Genomic DNA, 19,972 nt, shown 5'->3' with positions numbered 1-19,972 from the left:
GGCTATTATAATGATTATAAAAATAAAGATTGCAATGTGATAGTGATCACTTCACCGATTATGATATAATCTCTGGCTTTGTAATCGCTTAAACGGGTCGGTCTAAACCCGTTTCCTTCATTTGTTTTAAGAATGACCTTTCAGTACTCTTTGGTTACCATGTGCAAATCTCTGCTGTGTGTTTGCTTTAAGCGGATTCAGTCTCATTCTGTCATATGGATCTTCAGAATTGATAGGAAACTTAATTGTAATGTATGAAGTGTTAACAGTGCAATCACACCATTACTTTTGTATTCCAGTCACCAAGAGGACAGGTGGGCTGAAGATCACTTTGACAGAGATAAAAGACAAGCTGACTGGGACTTCAGTAAAGACAGTTTCTTCTGTGATGTCCCAGGTACAAACTCTTCACGCTTCTCCTGTTTCAAGTGTTTGTCTAGTAAGTGTTTGACTGACAATGTTTAACTGTGATGAAATGCTAACCGGATGCTCTTAATGTATGTGCAGGTGACAGATACTCCAGATTAGTATTCACATCTGCAGAGGGGAAGAACCTTTGGAATATACAAGCAATTAAATCCATGTGCAATTTGGACAATACACGGGTAAGTGGAACAGCACTGTTGATGATGTGCCTCAGCATTTGCTCATGTCAAATTGTGCCATGTTAATAATTTTTAAATGCGTGAACTAAGCCCCATCATATTAGAAATTGTATGTTGGGAGTCTATGCTGCCTCAGGCTGGAACTAACCAAACTGATATATTGACCTTGTCTCCTGTTATGGTCTCCTTGGGTAAATAGTTATGTTCTAGTCATACTCTGTTCTTATATCTTGTTGAATTGTGTTGTCCCCAGGTGCGCTCCCACCCCCAGTACTGGAGCCTGTGCCAGCGCACCACCGACGCCTCCTGCTGCCCCAGCTGGACCCTGGGTAACTACGTGGCCATCCTCACCAACAAGTCCTCCTGCCAGAAGATCACAGAGCGCGACGTGTCACACACCCTCAAGATCCTGCGCTCCTGCGCCAAATACTACCACAACGGAACGCTGGGCCCCGACTGCTGGGACATGACCACGCGCAGGAAGGACCAGTCCAAGTGCACCAACGTCCCCCGCAAGTGCACCAAGTACAACGCCGTTTACCAGATCTTCCACTTCCTGGTGGACAAAGACTTCATGAGCCCAAAGAACACCGACTACCTTATCCCTGTCCTGAAACACGGCATGCTGTTCTCCCCCACGGAGAAAGGGGAGACCATGATGAACATTTACCTGGACAACTTTGAGAACTGGAACTGCTCGGACGGCGTCACCACCATCACGGGGATTGAGTTCGGTATCAAACACAATCTGTTCCAGGACTACCTACTGACGGATACCGTGTATCCGGCCATAGCCATAGTGATTGTGCTTTTTGTCATGTGTGTGTACACCCGCTCTGTGTTCATCACCCTGATGACCATGATCGCCATCATCAGCTCCCTGATCGTGTCCTACTTCCTGTACCGCATGGTGTTCGACTTTGAGTTCTTCCCCTTCATGAACCTCACGGCCCTCATCATCCTGGTGGGCATCGGGGCAGACGACGCCTTCGTCCTCTGTGACGTGTGGAACTACACCAAGTTCGACAAGCCCAACGCTGAGCTGTCGGAGACGGTGAGCATCACTCTGCAGCACGCCGCCCTTTCCATGTTCGTCACCAGCTTTACCACGGCTGCCGCCTTCTACGCCAACTACGTTAGCAACATCACCGCAATCCGTTGTTTTGGCGTTTACGCCGGCACGGCCATCTTGGTTAACTACATACTGATGGTGACCTGGCTGCCGGCCGTGGTGGTGCTCCATGAGCGTTACCTGCCCAACATCTTCACCTGCTCTCAACCTCCCCCACAGCAGAGTGGGTTCTGCACTCTCTGGGCCAACCTGTGCCAGAAGGCCAGCAAGTGCCTATTCATCGTCTCCGAGGCCTCCCGAATCTTCTTTGAGAAGGTGCTGCCCTGCATCGTGATCAAGTTGCGCTACCTCTGGCTCTTCTGGTTCCTGGCCTTCACAGTGGGAGGGGCGTACGTGGTGTGTGTCAACCCCAAGATGAAGCTGCCCTCCCTGGAGCTCTCAGAGTTCAAGGTGTTCCGCTCCTCCCACCCCTTTGAGCGCTACGACGCAGAGTACAAGAAACTGTTCATGTTCGAGAGGGTCCACCATGGGGAGGACCTGCACATGCCCATCACCATCATCTGGGGGGTCACCCCCGTGGACAATGGGGACCCCCTCAACCCTAAGAACAAAGGCAAGCTTATGCTGGACAACACCTTCAACATTGCCAGCCCAGCCTCCCAGCTGTGGATCCTCAACTTCTGCCAGAGGCTAAGGAACCAGAGCTTTGTGTTCCAGTCGGAGGAGCAGGACTTCACCAGCTGCTTCATTGAGACCTTTAAGCAGTGGATGGAGAACCGAGACTGTGAAGAGGCCTCGGTCTACCCTTGCTGCAGCCAGTCTACCTTCCCCTACAAGCAGGACGTCTTTGAGCTGTGCATCAAGAGGGCCATCATGGAGCTGGACCGCAGCACCAGCTTCCACCTGGACAGTAAGACCCCCGGGCCTCGCTTCGACATCAACGACACCATCCGGGCCATCGTCCTGGAGTTCCAGAGCACCTACCTGTTCACACTGGCCTATGAGAAGATGCACCAGTTCTACCATGAGGTGGACACCTGGATCCAGGAGGAGCTGAAGAACGCCCCGCCCGGGCTGAATTACGGCTGGTTCGTCAGCAACCTGGAGTTCTACGACCTGCAGGACAGCCTATCGGATGGCACTCTTATCGCCATGGCATTGTCTGTGGTGGTGGCCTTCGTGGTCATGCTCCTCACCACCTGGAACATCATCATCAGCCTCTACGCCATCCTCTCCATCGCGGGCACCATCTTCGTCACGGTGGGCTCGCTGGTTCTATTGGGCTGGGAGCTCAACGTGTTGGAGTCAGTCACCATCTCAGTGGCGGTGGGTCTGTCGGTGGACTTCGCCGTGCACTACGGAGTTGCTTATCGCCTCGCCCCTGACCCCGACCGTGAGGGGAAAGTCGTCTTCTCCCTCGGCCGGATGGGTTCCGCTATTGCCATGGCGGCGCTCACCACGTTTGTCGCCGGGGCGATGATGATGCCGTCCACGGTGCTGGCCTACACCCAGCTGGGCACCTTCATGATGCTCATCATGTGCATCAGTTGGGCCTTCGCCACCTTCTTCTTCCAGTGCATGTGCCGTTGCCTAGGCCCCCAGGGCACCTGTGGACAGATCCCCCTGCCCAAGAGGTTTCAGTGCCAGGCTTTCAAAGAGGGCACCACCAACGTCCCCTCGCCCCAGAGCAAGCATGGCACCAAGTACCAACTGGACAGTCGAGGAGGGGAAGTGGAGCATGAGCATTACGAGCTGGAACCATTAGCTTCAAACCCTAGGAATGAGGAGAAACCTGCAGAGGAACAGGGGGCGTGCACCCAGCTCTATAATGGAATAGCCCCCCACTCTGCCCTCTGCACACACATCCCCTTTAAGAGCAAGGCAGAGCCCGGCAGAGGGCCCTGCTCTGAAAAGGGACTGGGCACACTGGCTACCAAACCCAGATCCAAATGCCAGTACTCTCATAACACAACCTGTACATGTGGGGACCCCCCTCCTCCTCAGCAGTCTATGGGTATGCAGTGGACCCCCCACCCATGCACTCAAACAACCCAGGACTCCCCATGCCCCACTCCTCAGTTCCCCCTCACAGGCAGCCATGCCAACAAAGGCCAGAACTTCCTGTCCACTCTGGACGCCGTCTACAAACCCATAGATTGCCGTATGAACTATGTACACTGTCCCCCATCCCATTTCCACCACTGCACCCCGGGCAGGATGCCCAGACAGGGCCCTCACAGCTGCCACCTCAGAAGCTACTGTGTTCACACTGTCCCCGTCCTGGGTGGCCTCCCCAGGGACCAGAGCTCTGCCCCAGACCCATCTGGGCTGGAGGATTCACACCGGACTGGAGGGTCCTCTGGCCCTGGTGACAGTCCTAACACCCCAGCTCAGACTCAAGGTCCTCCTGCCTCCCCTCTGGGCTGCACGTTAGCCCACACACACCAAGGCTGCTGCAGGGCCAACCATGGAACGGTAAACGCTCCAAGCGTGGATAATCATGTGTCCACCGCAACGCAAAAGGGCGCTTGTCATAAGATGCCCAGCAACCAGGAGAAGCTTGAAACTAGTACTACTCCCATCACACAGGAAGAAAGTGTTGAAAAGTGCAAACAGAACCCCAAAAAGGAGAGGGCATCCTCAGCCTCTCCTAAGAAACTCTACTGTTTTAACAGAACTTTGAAAGTAAAGTGCAATTCTGTCGAGTTTAATGTGCCAAAAGCTGAAGCCAATGTGCCTGCTCTTGCAATAAATTCAAAACCCTTGTCTGAAAGTTTATGTTGACAGCAAATAAACGTAAAAGATCATTCTGAAAGACTATATCTAAAGAATAAACGTTTGTCATATCAAGCTATAATGTGCAGTGTCCCTGTGCAATTAAAGTGCTTGGTATATTTCATAGACCAAGTGCCTCATGTCTTTCATCTAAAAGTATGGTCCTATATGTTCTGTGATTACTGTATCTACTGTGCAGATAAAATTGGTTTGATCAGTCAGATGTACTGTTTTTGAGTACACAGTAAATATGTGGTGTGTTTATGGAGCTCTAACATGTCTAAGGAAAGGTGAACCATTTTACATTATTCTCTACAGGCCTTTTTAGTTAGACGTCTGTTTCACGTTGCCACATGCCTCTCGGTCCAATATGAAAGATGTACTCTGTATGATTATAAAGTCATTTTAACCCAATTGTCTGTTTTTTCCCACAGCTCCTATAGTATGAAATGAAAGTATGTCAAGGTTTTGTTCAAAGGGCATGGTTTGGAATAACAAATGGTACACCTGTTTCATTGTCTCACTCCCGCTTGCGCCTTAAGAAGATGTGCTCTGTCTGGCCTGAGGCCACAGTGCTGTGCTGGGCTCTCATACATCACACAGACGTTTGATTTCTAATCTCCACTCCCCAAGAGCCTGCATCACATTCCAAGCTGGTCATAAACTGTAAGTCTATGAGAAATGCTGACGTCCTACAGCAGGGATCCTCAACTAGATCAAAAATAAAATATTGAGCGGATGGTAAGGGGACCGGAACATAAGTACAAATTATTTGTAGACTGCAAATTGACCGCAAGAAGCCCAAACAGATATATATTTGACTAAAACACAATCATTTGAAACCTTGCTTATATTTGGATATAATCACATCTCTCTATTATGCGTGGGAATACTTGGGAACAGATTTCCAAAAAATAAAATCACTTGGGGTTGATTTTTCATCCGCATGCCAAATTCCCAGTTGGGGAACCCTATTATAGACCATCCACACCCCTCATTCACAGAGTCATTTTCTAACAGTGACCAAGGACGTATGTGAAAAGGGCATGAATTTCAAAGATAAACTCTAAAACCCAACAATAGTATAACACATGGGTCCTATCATTTGATTTTGTAACATATCAATTACATGCTATTTTATTACCTTTCGCAGAATCTTTGGCTGCCCTTTGTTAACTCCGTCCAATAAAATGTATCCTATTCATTTACAAATTCCATTCATTCACGAATCCTGTGTTTTATTTGCTCTTCTGGCTCCCGCCATCCAGCCCCCCTTCTAACAGGTTTCCCTGGTGGTCCAAGATCCTGGGCAAACCTTCTGCTACAGAGCAAACATATACATTAGACCGGGCTCTGTAGGCAGTATGACTCACTATAGCACAGCATACAGATTTACAATTACACTCAGTCTTGAATTAGTGTCAGATGCGCAGCTCTGAACTTGTATTGTAGGCTACCAGACGCCTGTAATTATCTGTGAGAGACACACCAAGCTGGCACTGTAGCTCATCTCCCCTTAGTCTCTGACACCATCACCCTCTCAAAAACAAAGATCAGCAGTAACTCTTAACTTTGATCAGGGGTACAATAAAACTATGACATATTGTGAGTGGGGAGAAATTCCTCTAGCGACTGCTATGTCCTCTCTAATTACTCCCTTCACTCCCTCTCTCTTGCACACTCTCAGGCAAGGGTCATACAGGAACTAGGCACGGACATTTCTTAGCTCTAGTTCCAGCTAATACATATCCCTATCCCTGTTCAGCCCTGCCAATTACTGAGGGATGCAGATTGGATTTTAGGTCAGTCAGGTGTGACTGTTCGAACCTCTCACCTCCGCTACCTGGAAGCTTTTCAAAATGACATGTCTCCTGTGTAAGCTTGCCCTTGTTTAACTAGCCCCAATTTTTCTGCAGCCCTGACCCCTGCCCTGAGGAATGGTACAGATACATCAGTATGTGCTTTTGACTGGGGAGGAGGGGCTAGCCACTTCACTGCAAGGAGACGACTACAAGAAAGATACACTATTTATACAAAAGTATGTGGATACCCCTTCAAATTAGTAGATTCTGCTATTTCAGCCACACCTGTTGCTGACGGGTGTATAAAATCAAGTACAAGAAATGGGTTTCCATGACCGAGCAGCCGCACACAAGCCTAAGATCACCATGTGCAATACCAAGCGTCGGCTGGAGTGATGTAAAGCTTGCTGCCATTAAACTCTGGAGCAGTAGAAACCCGTTCTCTGGATTGATGAATCATGCTTCACCATCTGGCAGTCCAACGGACTAATCTGTGTTTGGCAGATGCCAGGAGAACGCTACCTTACCCAATGCAGAGTGCCAACTAGGAAGTTTGGTGGAGGAGGAATAATGGTCTAGGGCTGGTTTTCATGGTTTGAGCTAGGCCCCTTAGTTCCAGGGAAATCTTAACGCTACAGCATACAATTACATTCTAGACAATTCTGTGCCTCCAACTTTGTAGCAACAGTTTAGGGAAGGCCCTTCCTGTTTAAGCATGACAATGTCCTTGTGCACAAAGCAAGGTCCATAGAGAAATAGTTTGTAGAGATCGGTGTGGAAGAACTTGACTGGCATGCACAGAACCCTGACCTCAACCCAATCGAACACCTACGGGATGATTTGGAACGCCGACCGTGAGCCAAGCCTAATCACCCAACATCAGTGCCCAACCTCACTAATCCTCTTGTGGCTGAATGGAAAGAACTCTGATGATCTTTGCCTGATAAATGGTTACATTGTAACCGGAGGTTGACACCTCATATCTCAGGAAGAAGACCTTCAGACTACTCAGTCTATATCATGAAGGACTATCCGTTAGTCTGTATACTCTGAATATTAGGCAGAGAATGATGTGTGATAAAACTACAGATAAGTACCAAAATAATGGAAACACTTGAGTAAATGAGGGATACACAGTATATTGAAAGCAGGTTCTTCCACACAGGTGTGGTTCCTGAGTTAGTTAAAGATGCATTATGCAGAATTTGCTCGGCCATTTGCTGGTTACTAAAATTCTAATAGTTTGCCTAATTTCAGTTTTTGACAAAACAAGCAAGTACAGTGACAGTGTTTTCCACCATCTTCAACAAAACACCAAATTACGGAACATCTTGTGGAAGAATGCTATCGCATCTCTCCAATATAGTTCCAGACACTTGTAGAATCTATGCCAAGGTGCATTGAAGCTGTTCTGTCTCGTGATGGCCCCACGCCCTACTATGTTGGTGTTTCCTTTATTTTGACAGGTACCTGTATATTGCCAGGACTTGGGTTGATTTAACCTGGTATTTCATTGTGCACAGCACATTAAAATGAGTATATGATGCACAGCTGTACCCTGAGGTTCACCTTACATAGCTTACAGTGGCTTGCTAAAGTCTTCACCCCCCTTGGCATTTTTCTTATTTTGTTGCCTTACAACCTGGAATTAAAATATTAAGGGTTGTATCATTTGATTTACACATCATACCTACCACTTTGAAGATGCAAAATATGTTTTATTGTGAAACAAACAAGAAATAAGACAAAAAAACAGAAAACTTGAGCATGCATAACTATTCACCCCCCCCAAAGTTAATACTTTGTAGAGACACCTTTTGCAGCAGTTACAGCTGCAAGTCTCTTGGGGTATGTCTCTATAAGCGTGGCACATCTAGCCACTGGGATTTTTGCAAATTCTTCAAGGCAAAACTGCTCCAGCTCCTTCAAGTTGTGCTGGTGTACAGCAATCTTTAAGTCATACCACAGATTTTCAATTGGATTGAGGTCTGGGCTTTGACTAGGCCATTCCAAGACATTAAATGTTTCCCCTTAAATCACTTGAGTGTTGCTTTAACAGTATGCTTGGGGTCATTGTCCTGCTGGAAGGTGAACCTCCGTCCCAGTCTCAAATCTCTGGAATACTGAAACAGGTTTCCCTCAAGAATTTCCCTGTATTTAGCATCATCCATCATTCCTTCCAATTCTGACCATTTTCCCAGTCCCTGCTGATGAAAAACATCCCCATGGCATGATGCTGCCACCACCATGCTGCACTGCGTGGATGGTGTTCTCCGGGTGATGAGAGGTTTTGGGTTTGCGCCAGACATAGCGTTTTCCCTGATGGCCAAAAAGCTCAATTTTAGTCTCATCTGACCAGAGTACCTTCTTTCATATGTTTCGGGAGTCTGCTTTGCAGCTCCTTCAGAGTTATCTTTGGTGTCTTTGTTGCCTCTGATGCCCTCCCTGCCTGGTCCATGAGTTTTGGTGGGCAGCCCTCTCTTGGCAGGTTTGTTGTGGTGCCATATTGTTTCCATTTGTTTATAATGGATTTAATGGTGCTCTGTGGGATATTCAAAGTTTCTGATTTTTTTTATAACCCAACCCTGATCTCTACTTCTCCACAACTTTGTCCCTGACCTGTTTGGAGAGCTCCTTGGTCTTCATGGTGCCTCCTTGCTTGGTGGTGCCCCTTGCTTAGTGGTGTTCCAGACTCTGGAGCCTTTCAGAACAGGTGTATATATACTGAGATCGTGTGACACTTACATTGCACACAGGTGGACTTTATTTATCTAATTATTTAACTTCTGAAGGTAATTGGTTGCGACAGATCTTATTTAGGGGCTTCATAGCAAAGGGGGTGAACACACACCACTTTCTGTTATACATTTTTTTTCATTTCACTTCACCAATTTGGACTATTTTGTGAATGTCCATTACATGAAATCCAAGTAAAAATGTATTTAAATTACAGGTTGTAATGCAACAAAATAGGAAAAAACGCCAAGGGGGATGAATACTTTTGCAAGGCACTGTATATAAACTTCCTGGTATCAAAAATTAACTTGTTTTCATAAAGTTGGCTGCTCTTGCAATCTCATAGGAGGGGAGGGGAGATAACTTGAATAATGTAGAACTTTAAACTGTAGGTGAGATATAGCTAGAAAAACAGGTGAGAGAGGCGGGAATAATATCCTAATCCTTTATCCCTCTGCTCTCTCTCTCTCCTCACGCTGGCAAGGCTACACCAGTGTTCCAAGTGCAGAAAACACCTGTTTCCTAAGGGTCAATTGGGAAATAGGTCCTCTCTCCCCTTCCCTGCCTTTCCTTTCTGGAATGTGAAGGCTGATCCTCTGGCGGAAACATAAGATACGTCCCTGTACCAAACACTTACAGCCGGAGCCCCAAGGGTAGATGGGAAAGCAGTTATGCTCTATTAAAGCTCCATGCTCTTGATGGCCACTCAAGCCCGTCTTTCTCTCCGAGGACAGACAGCACTCAGAGAAGTTGACTGTAGATGCTCCATCAACTCCTTTACTACCACAGGGCCTCTAGCCTGGGTTGGGTAGGCTACCAGTACCTAAATGTTTCTGCAGTCAGCAAGTACAGAAAACTGGAAGAAACAGGCCTCTGTGGCCTTAAATGGAAATGTTTCAATATTATTTCCCCTTATCCCCTTCCGAAATAGAGATAAAATCAAAGGTACCACTGTGCGTCACTACTGACCTCTGTTTTGATATGGGCAATTCCATGGAAACAGAATTACACTGACTCAGATTTTTCACTTTAAAATAAACAAAAAAACATTGATTTCAAAGTTTAACAAACCATATAACTCTATGCACAAGGACTACTTTTAACAGTTTCCACTGAAACTTTTACAAAAACACATTTACAGGAAGAACTGTGCAGATCAAAGTTTGGCAACAGAATAAATCTGAGGGAGCTTTTTCAGTAATTCTGTTACCAAACTTTGAATCTGTGTAAATTGTCCAAGTAGTCATTGTGCATAGGGTTTTATGGTTTGAAATCCATTGTTTTTGTTTGGCATACATTTTAAAGTCAAAAATCGGAATCTCAGCGTAATTCCGTTCTCGTGGAATTGCCCCTATGCATCTGCCCCCCCCCCCCCCCCGCCTCCCCCCCCCCCCCCCCCGCCTCCCAAATCCCATACACACAAACACCATACAAACCTACAAACAAACCCTTAAAACCACATTGCGTAAGTTTAACCACCAAGGGGGAAAGTGAGGCGTTAGAGGGATTCGCATGAGAGCTCCTGTTATACTGAACTGATGGGCTTTATATGATCCAGACTGGATGTACTGTGTTCCCTGGTCTTAGGTTTCCACCATGGGTGCCTTTATAGACCAGGTCAACTCACTGTAGATTGGCCACTTCGTTCAATGGATTTCACCTCAGCTTGCACAGAAGGCATATTATATTTGTTTTAACAGAGGTCAAATATTGGCTATGGTTAGGGGGCAGTGTTTATTACATTTTCTTGTGAGGGGAATCTGACCGGCGTGTGCCTGTGTTCCACAAATACTACGTATCCCTGAAATAACTTGAAAGGGGAGACCTGCAGTTTATTTATTTGGTAAATATTTGCTAATCTTTTTCAATTAAGTTATAGGGTCCTTGAAAATAGAGGTCTAAACATGTGTGGTGTTAATTGCCTCAGGTCAGGAGAGGTTTCTGTAAGTAAGTCCCAAACACTGTGACTGCTGAGAGAGGAGGAGTTGATTCTCAGCTCCTCCTTACTTGGATCCCAAATAGAGTTGCTGCTGCTTCAGCAACAGCTAATGGGGATGCAACATTTTTTTTTTTTAAGTACTTACAGAAGGACGTTTCTCTGTCCAGTGCATCCTGTTGTCAGACATACACTCTATATTGAGGAAATAGGGAGGAGATAGGGGATTTAAAAAAAAAACAGTGACTGAACAAGTGAAAGAATGCATACAGTATAAAAGTTCACAGAATTATTCAAGTTTATAAGAGTAGTGCTGTTGAAGTGTTAATTGTTTTAATTAAAAGTAACAAAATTCTTACAATAATTATATTACAATGTGTAAATGTATAATAGTAGAGAATTGCAAAGTACACACTGCAAAACACACTAAACAGGTCATATTTCACAGGACCAAGATTGGTGAATACAGGTTGAGACTGCCATCTAGTGGTAAAAAATGAGCTATGCCAAAATACAGAGGACCCTCTCCATTCAAATGCAATTTAAATTGGTCACAAACACGTGTTTAGCAGATGTTATTGCGGGTGTAGCGAAAATGATTGTGTTTTGACTGTAATCAATATGGTAACAATGATTCATGTTGTACAGACAAAAAATGATGTCATATTTCACAATACAGTGAAGGGGCTCCCGAGTGGCGCAGCGGTCTAAGGCACTGCATTTCAGTGCTTGAGGTGTCACTACAGACACCCTGGTTTGAATCCAGGCTGTATCACAACTGGCTGTGCTTGGGAGTCCCATAGGTCGGCGCACAATTGGCCCAGCGTTTGTTTTCCAGGTGTTTGATGCCATTCCATTTGCTTCGTTCCGGACATTATTATGAGCCGTTCTCCCCTCAGTAGCCTCCTGTGTTTGTAACATATAGTAAGAATTGGATTTGTAACATATTATAGGAATTGCAACAACAAAAAATGTGAGCACCACTTTCAAAACTACTGCCTGAAATTATACAAAAGTTGGAGAGTGCATCTTTAAGTTCCTACTGCTTGCATATTTACAAGTGTGATAGCACCATTGTTATCTTTGGCTGTGTCCTTTTTGATCTTCCTGTCGTTAAGGATCTTGGACATAAGCTTCTCATAGAATGGTTCTATGTCCTGTGTGTCCTCCGGCCACTGTAGATACTCCCTCTTCTGGACAAAGGTCTTAATGGCTTCGCATTTCATCAGTCCTTAATGGGGGACTTTCCCCACGATCACCATGATGAGAAAATCTCTGAGCTCCTCCAGCATCCTGCTCGAAGCCAGGGCAAAGGCCTCCAGGCACCAGCCGTCCTTAAGGAAATCTTTAGACACAATACACACAGTCTTCCTGCTCCTCCATATGGCGTCCCTGATGTTGGACAGGTGATCTTCACCTGGGATGAAGTCTCTGGCCTCGAAGCAGCAGTGGAGGATGTTGCGCTCTGCCAACTGAAAGTCAAGCTTCTTCAACAGGGCAGTTTCTACCCACTTGTAGTCATTGTTGCTGAAGCATAAGTAAGCGTCATACCGGGGCCCATCAGCAGGAGGATCCTTCCTAGGACCCTCCAGGATCCTGGCGATCACCTTTTTGTAAACTTTGAAGAGGTATCCACGGAGACGGGCTAAAACGATCGTTCCGGCGGTGATCAGGGCTGAGCAGACAAAGAGCGAGAGCTCCTGAACCAGCCCCTCGTCATTCTACTCACACGATATGACTGATATAATTCAACAGGCTGATGCCATGGAGATTTTAGGGAAAATCACAGCTGAATTCATCCACACCGGGGTCTGGAAAAGACACGTTAGTCCCATTCAGCCACGTCAGATAGTCCTCCAGGCCGCTGTCACAGTGGAATCGATTCCTATACAGATTGATCCAGCTGAGAAAATGGAAAGTCGCTGGGTCAGGAGAGGCCAGGAATTGTAAGAGAGGTGAAGTGTTTTGAGAGTCTCTGGGAAAATGTCTGGTTGGAGGTATGTGAGGAAGTTGAAGTGGAGATCTCATCTCTTCCAGAGAGATGAGGCCTTTAAATATACCATCTGGGAGAGCCTGCAGGGAGTTCAAGCTTAAATCCAGACTAAAAAGGTTGCCAAGATTTTCAAAAACATGCAAACACTCTCCCCGCTGCTCAAGCAGCTTTAAATAGTTCACAGCTGGCACTGAAATATTATTGTTAAAGGTGTACCACTTTATGAAGTTGTTACCATACCAGAGAAGCTTAATGTGCATTAATTTAGCTAAAACAATGTATACATCCTCTAAATTAGTTAACCTGTTGTTTTGAATATTAAGTATGATCGTATTATCAGCAAAGCCAGCGAGTGTCACGCCCTGACCATGGAGAGCCCTCGGGGTTCTCTATGGTGTTTTAGGTCAGGGCGTGACTAGGGGTGTTCTAGTCTTTAATTTCTATGTTGTTGTCAGTATGGTTACCAATTGGAGGCAGCTGATGATCAAATCAAATCAAATGTATTTATATAGCCCTTCTTACATCAGTTGATATCGCAAAGTGCTGTACAGAAACCCAGCCTAAAACTCCAAACAGCAAGCAATGTAGGTGTAGAAGCACGGTGGCTAGGAAAAACTCCCTAGAAAGGCCAAAACCTAGGAAGAAACCTAGAGAGGAACCAGGCTATGAGGGGTGGCCGTTGCTCCAGAGCCTTTCCGTTCACCTTCACACTCATGGGCCAGACTACACTCAATATATGACCTACTGAAGATATGAGTCTTCAGTAAAGACTTAAAGGTTGAGACCGAGTCTGTGTCTCTCACATGGGTAGGCAGACCATTCCATAAAAATTGAGCTCTATGGGAGAAAGCCCTGCCTCCAGCTGTTTGCTTAGAAATTCTAGGGACAATTAGGAGGCCTGCGTCTTGTGACCGTAGCATACGTGTAGGTATGTATGGCAGGACCAAATCGGAATCATAGGTAGGAGCAAGCCCACGTAATGCTTTTTAGGTTAGCAGTAAAACCTTGAAATCAGCCCTTGCCTTTAACAGGAAGCCAGTGTAGGGAGGCTAGCACTGGAGTAATATGATAACTTTTTTTGGTTCTAGTCAGGATTCTAGCAGCCGTATTTAGCACTAACTGAAGTTTATTTAGTGCTTTCTCCGGGTAGCCGGAAAGTAGATCATTGCAGTAGTCTAACCTAGAAGTAACAAAAGCATGGATTAATTTTTCTGCATCATTTTTGGACAGAAAGTTTCTGATTTTTGCAACGTTACGTAGATGTAAAAAAGCTGTCCTTGAAACAGTCTTGATATGTTCGTCAAAAGAGAGATCAGGGTCAAGAGTAACGCCGAGGTCCTTCACAGTTTTATTTGAGACGACTTTACAACCATCAAGATTAATTTTCAGAGTCAACAGAAGATCTCTTTGTTTCTTGGAACCTAGAACAAGCATCTCTGTTTTGTCCGAGTTTAAAAGTAGAACGTTTGCAGCCATCCACTTCCTTATGTCTGAAACACAGGCTTCTAGCGAGGGCAATTTTGGGGCTTCACCATGTTTCATTGAAATGTACAGCTCTGTGTCATCCGCATAGCAGTGAAAGTTAACATTATGCTTTCGAATGACATCCCCAAGAGATAAAATATATAGTGAAAACAATAGTGGTTCTAAAACGGAAACTTGAGGAACACCGAAATTTACAGTTGATTTGTCAGAGGACAAACCATTCACAGAGACAAACTGATATCTTTCTGACAGATAATCTAAACCAGGCCAGAACTTGTCCGTGTAGACCAATTACGGTTTCCAATCTCTCCAAAAGAATGTGGTGATCGATGGTATCAAAAGCAGCACTAAGGTCTAGTAGCACGAGGACAGATGCAGAGCCTCGGTCTGACGCCATTAAAAGGTAATTTACCACCTTCACAAGTGCAGTCTCAGTGCTATCATGGGGTCTAAAACCAGACTGAAGCATTTCGTATACATTGTTTGTCTTCAGGAAGGCAGTGAGTTGCTGTGCAACAGCTTTTTCGTTTTTTTTTGAGAGGAATGGAAGATTCGATATAGGCCGATAGTTTTTTATATTTTTGGGGTCAAGGTTTGGCTTTTTCAAGAGAGGCTTTATTACTGCCACTTTTAGTAAGTTTGGTACACATCCGGTGGATAGAGAGCCGTTTATTATGGCCAAGCACAGGACGCAGCTCTTTCAGTAGTTTAGTTGGAATAGGGTCCAGTATGCAGCTTGGAGGTTTAGAGGCCATGATTATTTTCATCATTGTGTCAAGAGATATAGTACTAAAACACTTGAGTGTCTCTCTTGATCCTAGGTCCTGGCAGAGTTGTGCAAACTCAGGACAACTGAGCTTTGGAGGAATACACAGATTTAAAGAGGAGTCCATAATTTGCTTTCTAATGATCATGATCTTTTCCTCAAAGAAGTTCATGAATGTATTATTGCTGAAGTGAAAGCCATCCTCTCTTGGGGAATGCTGCTTTTTAGTTAGCTTTGCGACAGTATCAAAAATAAATTTAGGATTGTTCTTATTTTCCTCAATTAAGTTGGAAAAATAGGATGATCGAGCAGCAGTGAGGGCTCTTCGATACTCCACGGTACTGTTTTTCCAAGCTACTCGGAAGACTTCCATGTTGGTGTGGCGCCATTTCCGTTCCAATTTTCTGGAAGCTTGCTTCAGAGCTTGGGTATTTTCTGTATACCAGGGAGCTAGTTTCTTATGACAAATGTTTTTAGTTTTTAGGGGTGCAACTGCATCTAGAGTATTGCGCAAGGTTAAATTGAGTTCCTCAGTTAGGCGGTTAACTGATTTTTGTCCTCTGACGTCCTTGGGTAGGCAGAGGGAGTCTGGATTATTTGTTGTTTGAAGTTTCACCTCAATAAATATGTGGAACTCTACTCACTGGCTGATGTTTTGGTCACTTTTGAATGCTGACGGTGCTCTCACTCTAGTGGTAGCATGAGACGGAGTCTACAACCCACACAAGTGGCTCAGGTAGTGCAGTTCATCCAGGATGGCACATCAATGCGAACTGTGGCAAAAAGGTTTGCTGTGTCTGTCAGCGTAGTGTCCAGAGCATGCAGGCGCTACCAGGAGACAGGCCAGTACATCAGGAGACGTGGAGGAGGCCGTAGGAGGGCAACAACCCAGCAGCAGGACCGCTACCTCCGCCTTTGTGCAAGGAGGTGCACTGCCAGCGCCCTGCAAAATGACCTCCAGCAGGCCACAAATGTGCATGTGTCTGCTCAAACGGTCAGAAACAGACTCCATGAGGGTGGTATGAGGGCCCGACGTCCACAGTTGGGGGTTGTGCTTACAGCCCAACACCGTGCAGGACGTTTGGCATTTGCCAGAGAACACCAAGATTGGCAAATTCGCCACTGGCGCCCTGTGCTCTTCACAGATGAAAGCAGGTTCACACTGAGCACATGAGCACATGTGACAGACGTGACAGAGTCTGGAGACGCCGTGGAGAACGTTCTGCTGCCTGCAACATCCTCCAGCATGACCGGTTTGGCGATGGGTCAGTCATGGTGTGGGGTGGCATTTCTTTGTGGGGCCGCACAGCCCTGCATGTGCTCGCCAGAGGTAGCCTGACTGCCATTAGGTACTGAGATGAGATCCTCAGACCCCTTGTGAGACCATATGCTGACACATGCACATTTCTGGCCTGCTGGAGGTCATTTTGCAGGGCTCTGGCAGTGCACCTCCTTGCACTAAGGCGGAGGTACCGGTCCTGCTGCTGGGTTGTTGCCCTCCTACGGCCTCCTCCACGTCTCCTGATGTACTGGCCTGTCTCCTGGTAGGGCCTCCATGCTCTGGACACTACGCTGACAGACACAGCAAACCTTTTTGCCACAGTTCGCATTGATGTGCCATCCTGGATGAACTGCACTACCTGAGCCACTTGTGTGGGTTGTAGACTCCGTCTCATGCTACCACTAGAGTGAGAGCACCGCCAGCATTCAAAAGTGACCAAAACATCAGCCAGGAAGCATAGGAACTGAAAAGTGGTCTGTGGTCACCACCTGCAGAATCACTCCTGTTTTGGGGGGTGTCTTGCTAATTGCCTATAATTTCCACCTTTTGTCTATTCCATTTGCACAACAGCATGTGAAATTTATTGTCAATCAGTGTTGCTTCCTAAGTGGACAGTTTGATTTCACAGAAGTGTGATTGACTTGGAGTTACATTGTGTTGTTTAAGTGTTCCCTTTATTTTTTTGAGCAGTGTAGTTTTAAAATATTGGGAATATTTTCAAATGTGTAAGAATAGATTTCCCCTATAAGATTGTGTGACAGGTTCAGCCAAAAACCTCATCCCTGTCAATCTTGTTAATTTTGTTTTGGGCTATTGTTATGTCCTGTACCTCTCTCAGTGGACTGAATACTGCATATTGCAAAGTAAATATAAAGCATTTGGACAAATCTAGAATCTTGACACCACTATTCTTGAAGCCCTCAATGTTTGCCTGTCTGGGTCTTTGACGTTGCTGAAAGAAAATGATTTTCCCATGGTGCTGTGTTCCAGAATAAGATGGGGAATTTTGGTCCCTCGGATTGCATTGAAAAACAGTTTTGCCTTGTCCACATTGAATCCATTGGACGGTAAGTCAAGTATCTCCATGGACATGTTCCGTAAGGGATTTCTGCATATATTCCAGTCAAAGCCACGTTGAGTCATACTATTCAGTTGGATGCTGCTCAAGTCAAGGAGCTGAAAGTGTTTGCCTTGAAAGCCAAGCAAATCATCCTCACATAAGCTTTTCATCCTGTTTAGGGTAACATTTAGCTCTTGGAAATCTGTCGTGTTCACAAAGAACAGTGCAGGTTGAATTCCTTTCATCTGGTTACCATACAGATCTAGCGATACCAAGGAGACCAGGGGTCTGAGATAGTCACCTTGTAACACAGATTCAGTCAGGTCACAATTATATAGAGAGAGAGTTCAGGTTAGACAGTCCCACAAACCCATTTGGTTCGATCTGTAAACCTGAGTTATGTCCTAAATAGAGCTTTGCCAAGTTTGCCAGCCTTTGAAAGGTGTTAGTTCTTATAATAAGCCCATTGACTCGTTGCCAACTGAGGTTCAGTTCCTTTAACGCTTCAAGCCAACAGAATGATGTCTCAGTGATCTCACTGTAGTTTCCACTCATATACACAATGGTAATGTATGGAGGCAGCAGAGGGACCTGATGTAGATACTGGCTGGTGCAAGCTGCTATAGAGCCATATAGTGGGCACCTTGGGGTGTATTTCACCACCTTCAGATAGACTCCAAAGATACCAGCAGTATAAGGTTCCTCATCATCCCCCTGACAGAAAGTAGAAAATAATGCAAATTATTACAAAATAATTAAAGTGATTGTTATGACATTACAGGGCTACAGTCCATATATTACTTTGTTGGCTGTATCAGTCTTAAGAGTATCCGCTTCAGATGAGACATCCTTGGCTATAGGGAATTCACATTTAACTGTCTCTTTGCATTGAAATATCCATAGTCCACGGTTTCTGTCCCAACCTGATAATGAAAATACTTTATTTGTGTGCTGGGTACACAGCCTTACTCTAGTCAGGTGTCACAAGGCTTACATAAGGATGTTTGTATTATACGAATGAATCACTTCTACCCCCAAGTGTGTAAACCAATGAGAGTGCCTCGGGCAATATAATTATGGCCTCGTTTGATGTGGCTGAACGATTATCATGAGACCTATTATGTGTCCAGTAAAATTGTTTTAAAGGGGCAATCTGAGATTCAAAAACTGTGACACTCTTTTGTCAAACAACTGAGGGATGGGGCTGGAGAAATGTAACCACTTTCAAATAGAGAGTACTATGAATGCAAGGACTGACCATCCATGACATTGTAATTACAGTTTTAACCATGTTTTGAAGCTATTTATTTTGGGTTCTGATGGGGTAAGACACCTAAACTTGTGAGTAATTTATAAAATACAGTATGGTCTTCAAGAATCAGAAAATGGATGTAGGCCTACCAATCCCAGTTTCCCCCTTTAAATGTACTTAAGGAGGCTACAATTATTTGACATTTAATAAAGTTGTCATCTAAAAGAACTGTGAGGTCTTAATATGACAGCAATTGTTGCAGACTGGTGCATCAATAAGTAAAGTTGTCTTTGGGCAATGTAACCATTCAAGTAGGCATAGGCCTATAATCTAATTTGTTGAAGTGAACTACGACACCCAAAACAATGTTCTCTGATATCTATCAACAACTATACACGATGCACTTAGAGTAAACATTAAGCTAAAGGTAATAGTTGTGGCTTACCTAAATACGCGTCGAGCCTGTTTACCGGATAGGCTACTCCCTTCGCAGATACTGTAACTCGAAGCACTGTTTTTCATTAACTCCTCCCCTGAAACTGACTGAAATGTTCTTATGCAATCATGTTTGAGAGTTAATTACACAATAATATGACTGACTTTAATTTAAGTTTTTATAGTCCAGTGGTCTTACAAGTTCAAACCGTCCTCTTGAAACACAAAGGGAAAAAATGTATTTTTCAAATAGCTCTTTGTTGACTTTTATTTTATTTATTTAACCTTTATTTAACTAGGCAAGTCAGTTAAGAACAAATTCTTATTTACAATGACGGCCTACCCCGGCCAAACCCTAACCCGGGCGATGTTGGGCCAATTGTATGCCGCCCTATGGGACTCCCAATCACGGCCGGTTGTGATACAGCCTGGAATCGAACCAGGGTCTGTAGTGATGCCTCTAGCACTGAGATCAAATCAAATCAAATGAATTTATATAGCCCTTCTTACATCAGCTGATATCTCAAAGTGCTGTACAGAAACCCAGCCTAAAACCCTAAATGGCAAGCAATGCAGGCGGAAAAATACCACTGGTGGGAAAATGCAGATATTTTCCTTGTGCAGATTCTAGAATATTCACACGAAAATCTGTTGCCAATTGATTGGAAACCTTGCTATAGTCAATGAAAAAGGGCTGACTATTAGGCGATAAGGATAAATAAGCGTCATCAGAAAGCAGCCTCTTTCATAGTCCACAAGGGGTCACACTTCAC

General features: G+C 45.1%; 1 protein-coding gene and 2 pseudogenes across 3 annotated transcripts in view; 1 reads left to right on the top strand and 2 right to left on the bottom strand.

Moving 5' to 3' along the window:
• Window positions 1–5,673, top strand: part of LOC129825187 (protein dispatched homolog 1-like) — a 73,117-nt gene extending 67,444 nt beyond the window's left edge. For all 3 annotated transcript variants that reach the window (XM_055885072.1, XM_055885071.1, XM_055885070.1), the window contains 3 exons: window positions 300–397; window positions 508–605; window positions 859–5,673. In XM_055885072.1, the coding sequence (XP_055741047.1) occupies window positions 300–397; window positions 508–605; window positions 859–4,461 (3,799 nt within the window). In that variant the 3' untranslated portion in view covers window positions 4,462–5,673. The remainder of the gene's footprint in view (window positions 1–299; window positions 398–507; window positions 606–858) is intronic.
• A 5,576-nt stretch (window positions 5,674–11,249) lies between these two features.
• LOC129825184 (toll-like receptor 5) lies at window positions 11,250–16,551 on the bottom strand (annotated as a pseudogene).
• Window positions 16,552–17,132: 581 nt separating this feature from the next.
• Window positions 17,133–18,156, bottom strand: LOC129825185 (toll-like receptor 5; annotated as a pseudogene).
• Window positions 18,157–19,972: the final 1,816 nt, after the last annotated feature.

Source organism: Salvelinus fontinalis, chromosome 27 (assembly GCF_029448725.1).
Source record: "Salvelinus fontinalis isolate EN_2023a chromosome 27, ASM2944872v1, whole genome shotgun sequence".
Classification (NCBI taxonomy): Eukaryota; Metazoa; Chordata; class Actinopteri; order Salmoniformes; family Salmonidae; genus Salvelinus; species Salvelinus fontinalis.
This window is presented reverse-complemented; position numbering and strand designations above follow the sequence as displayed.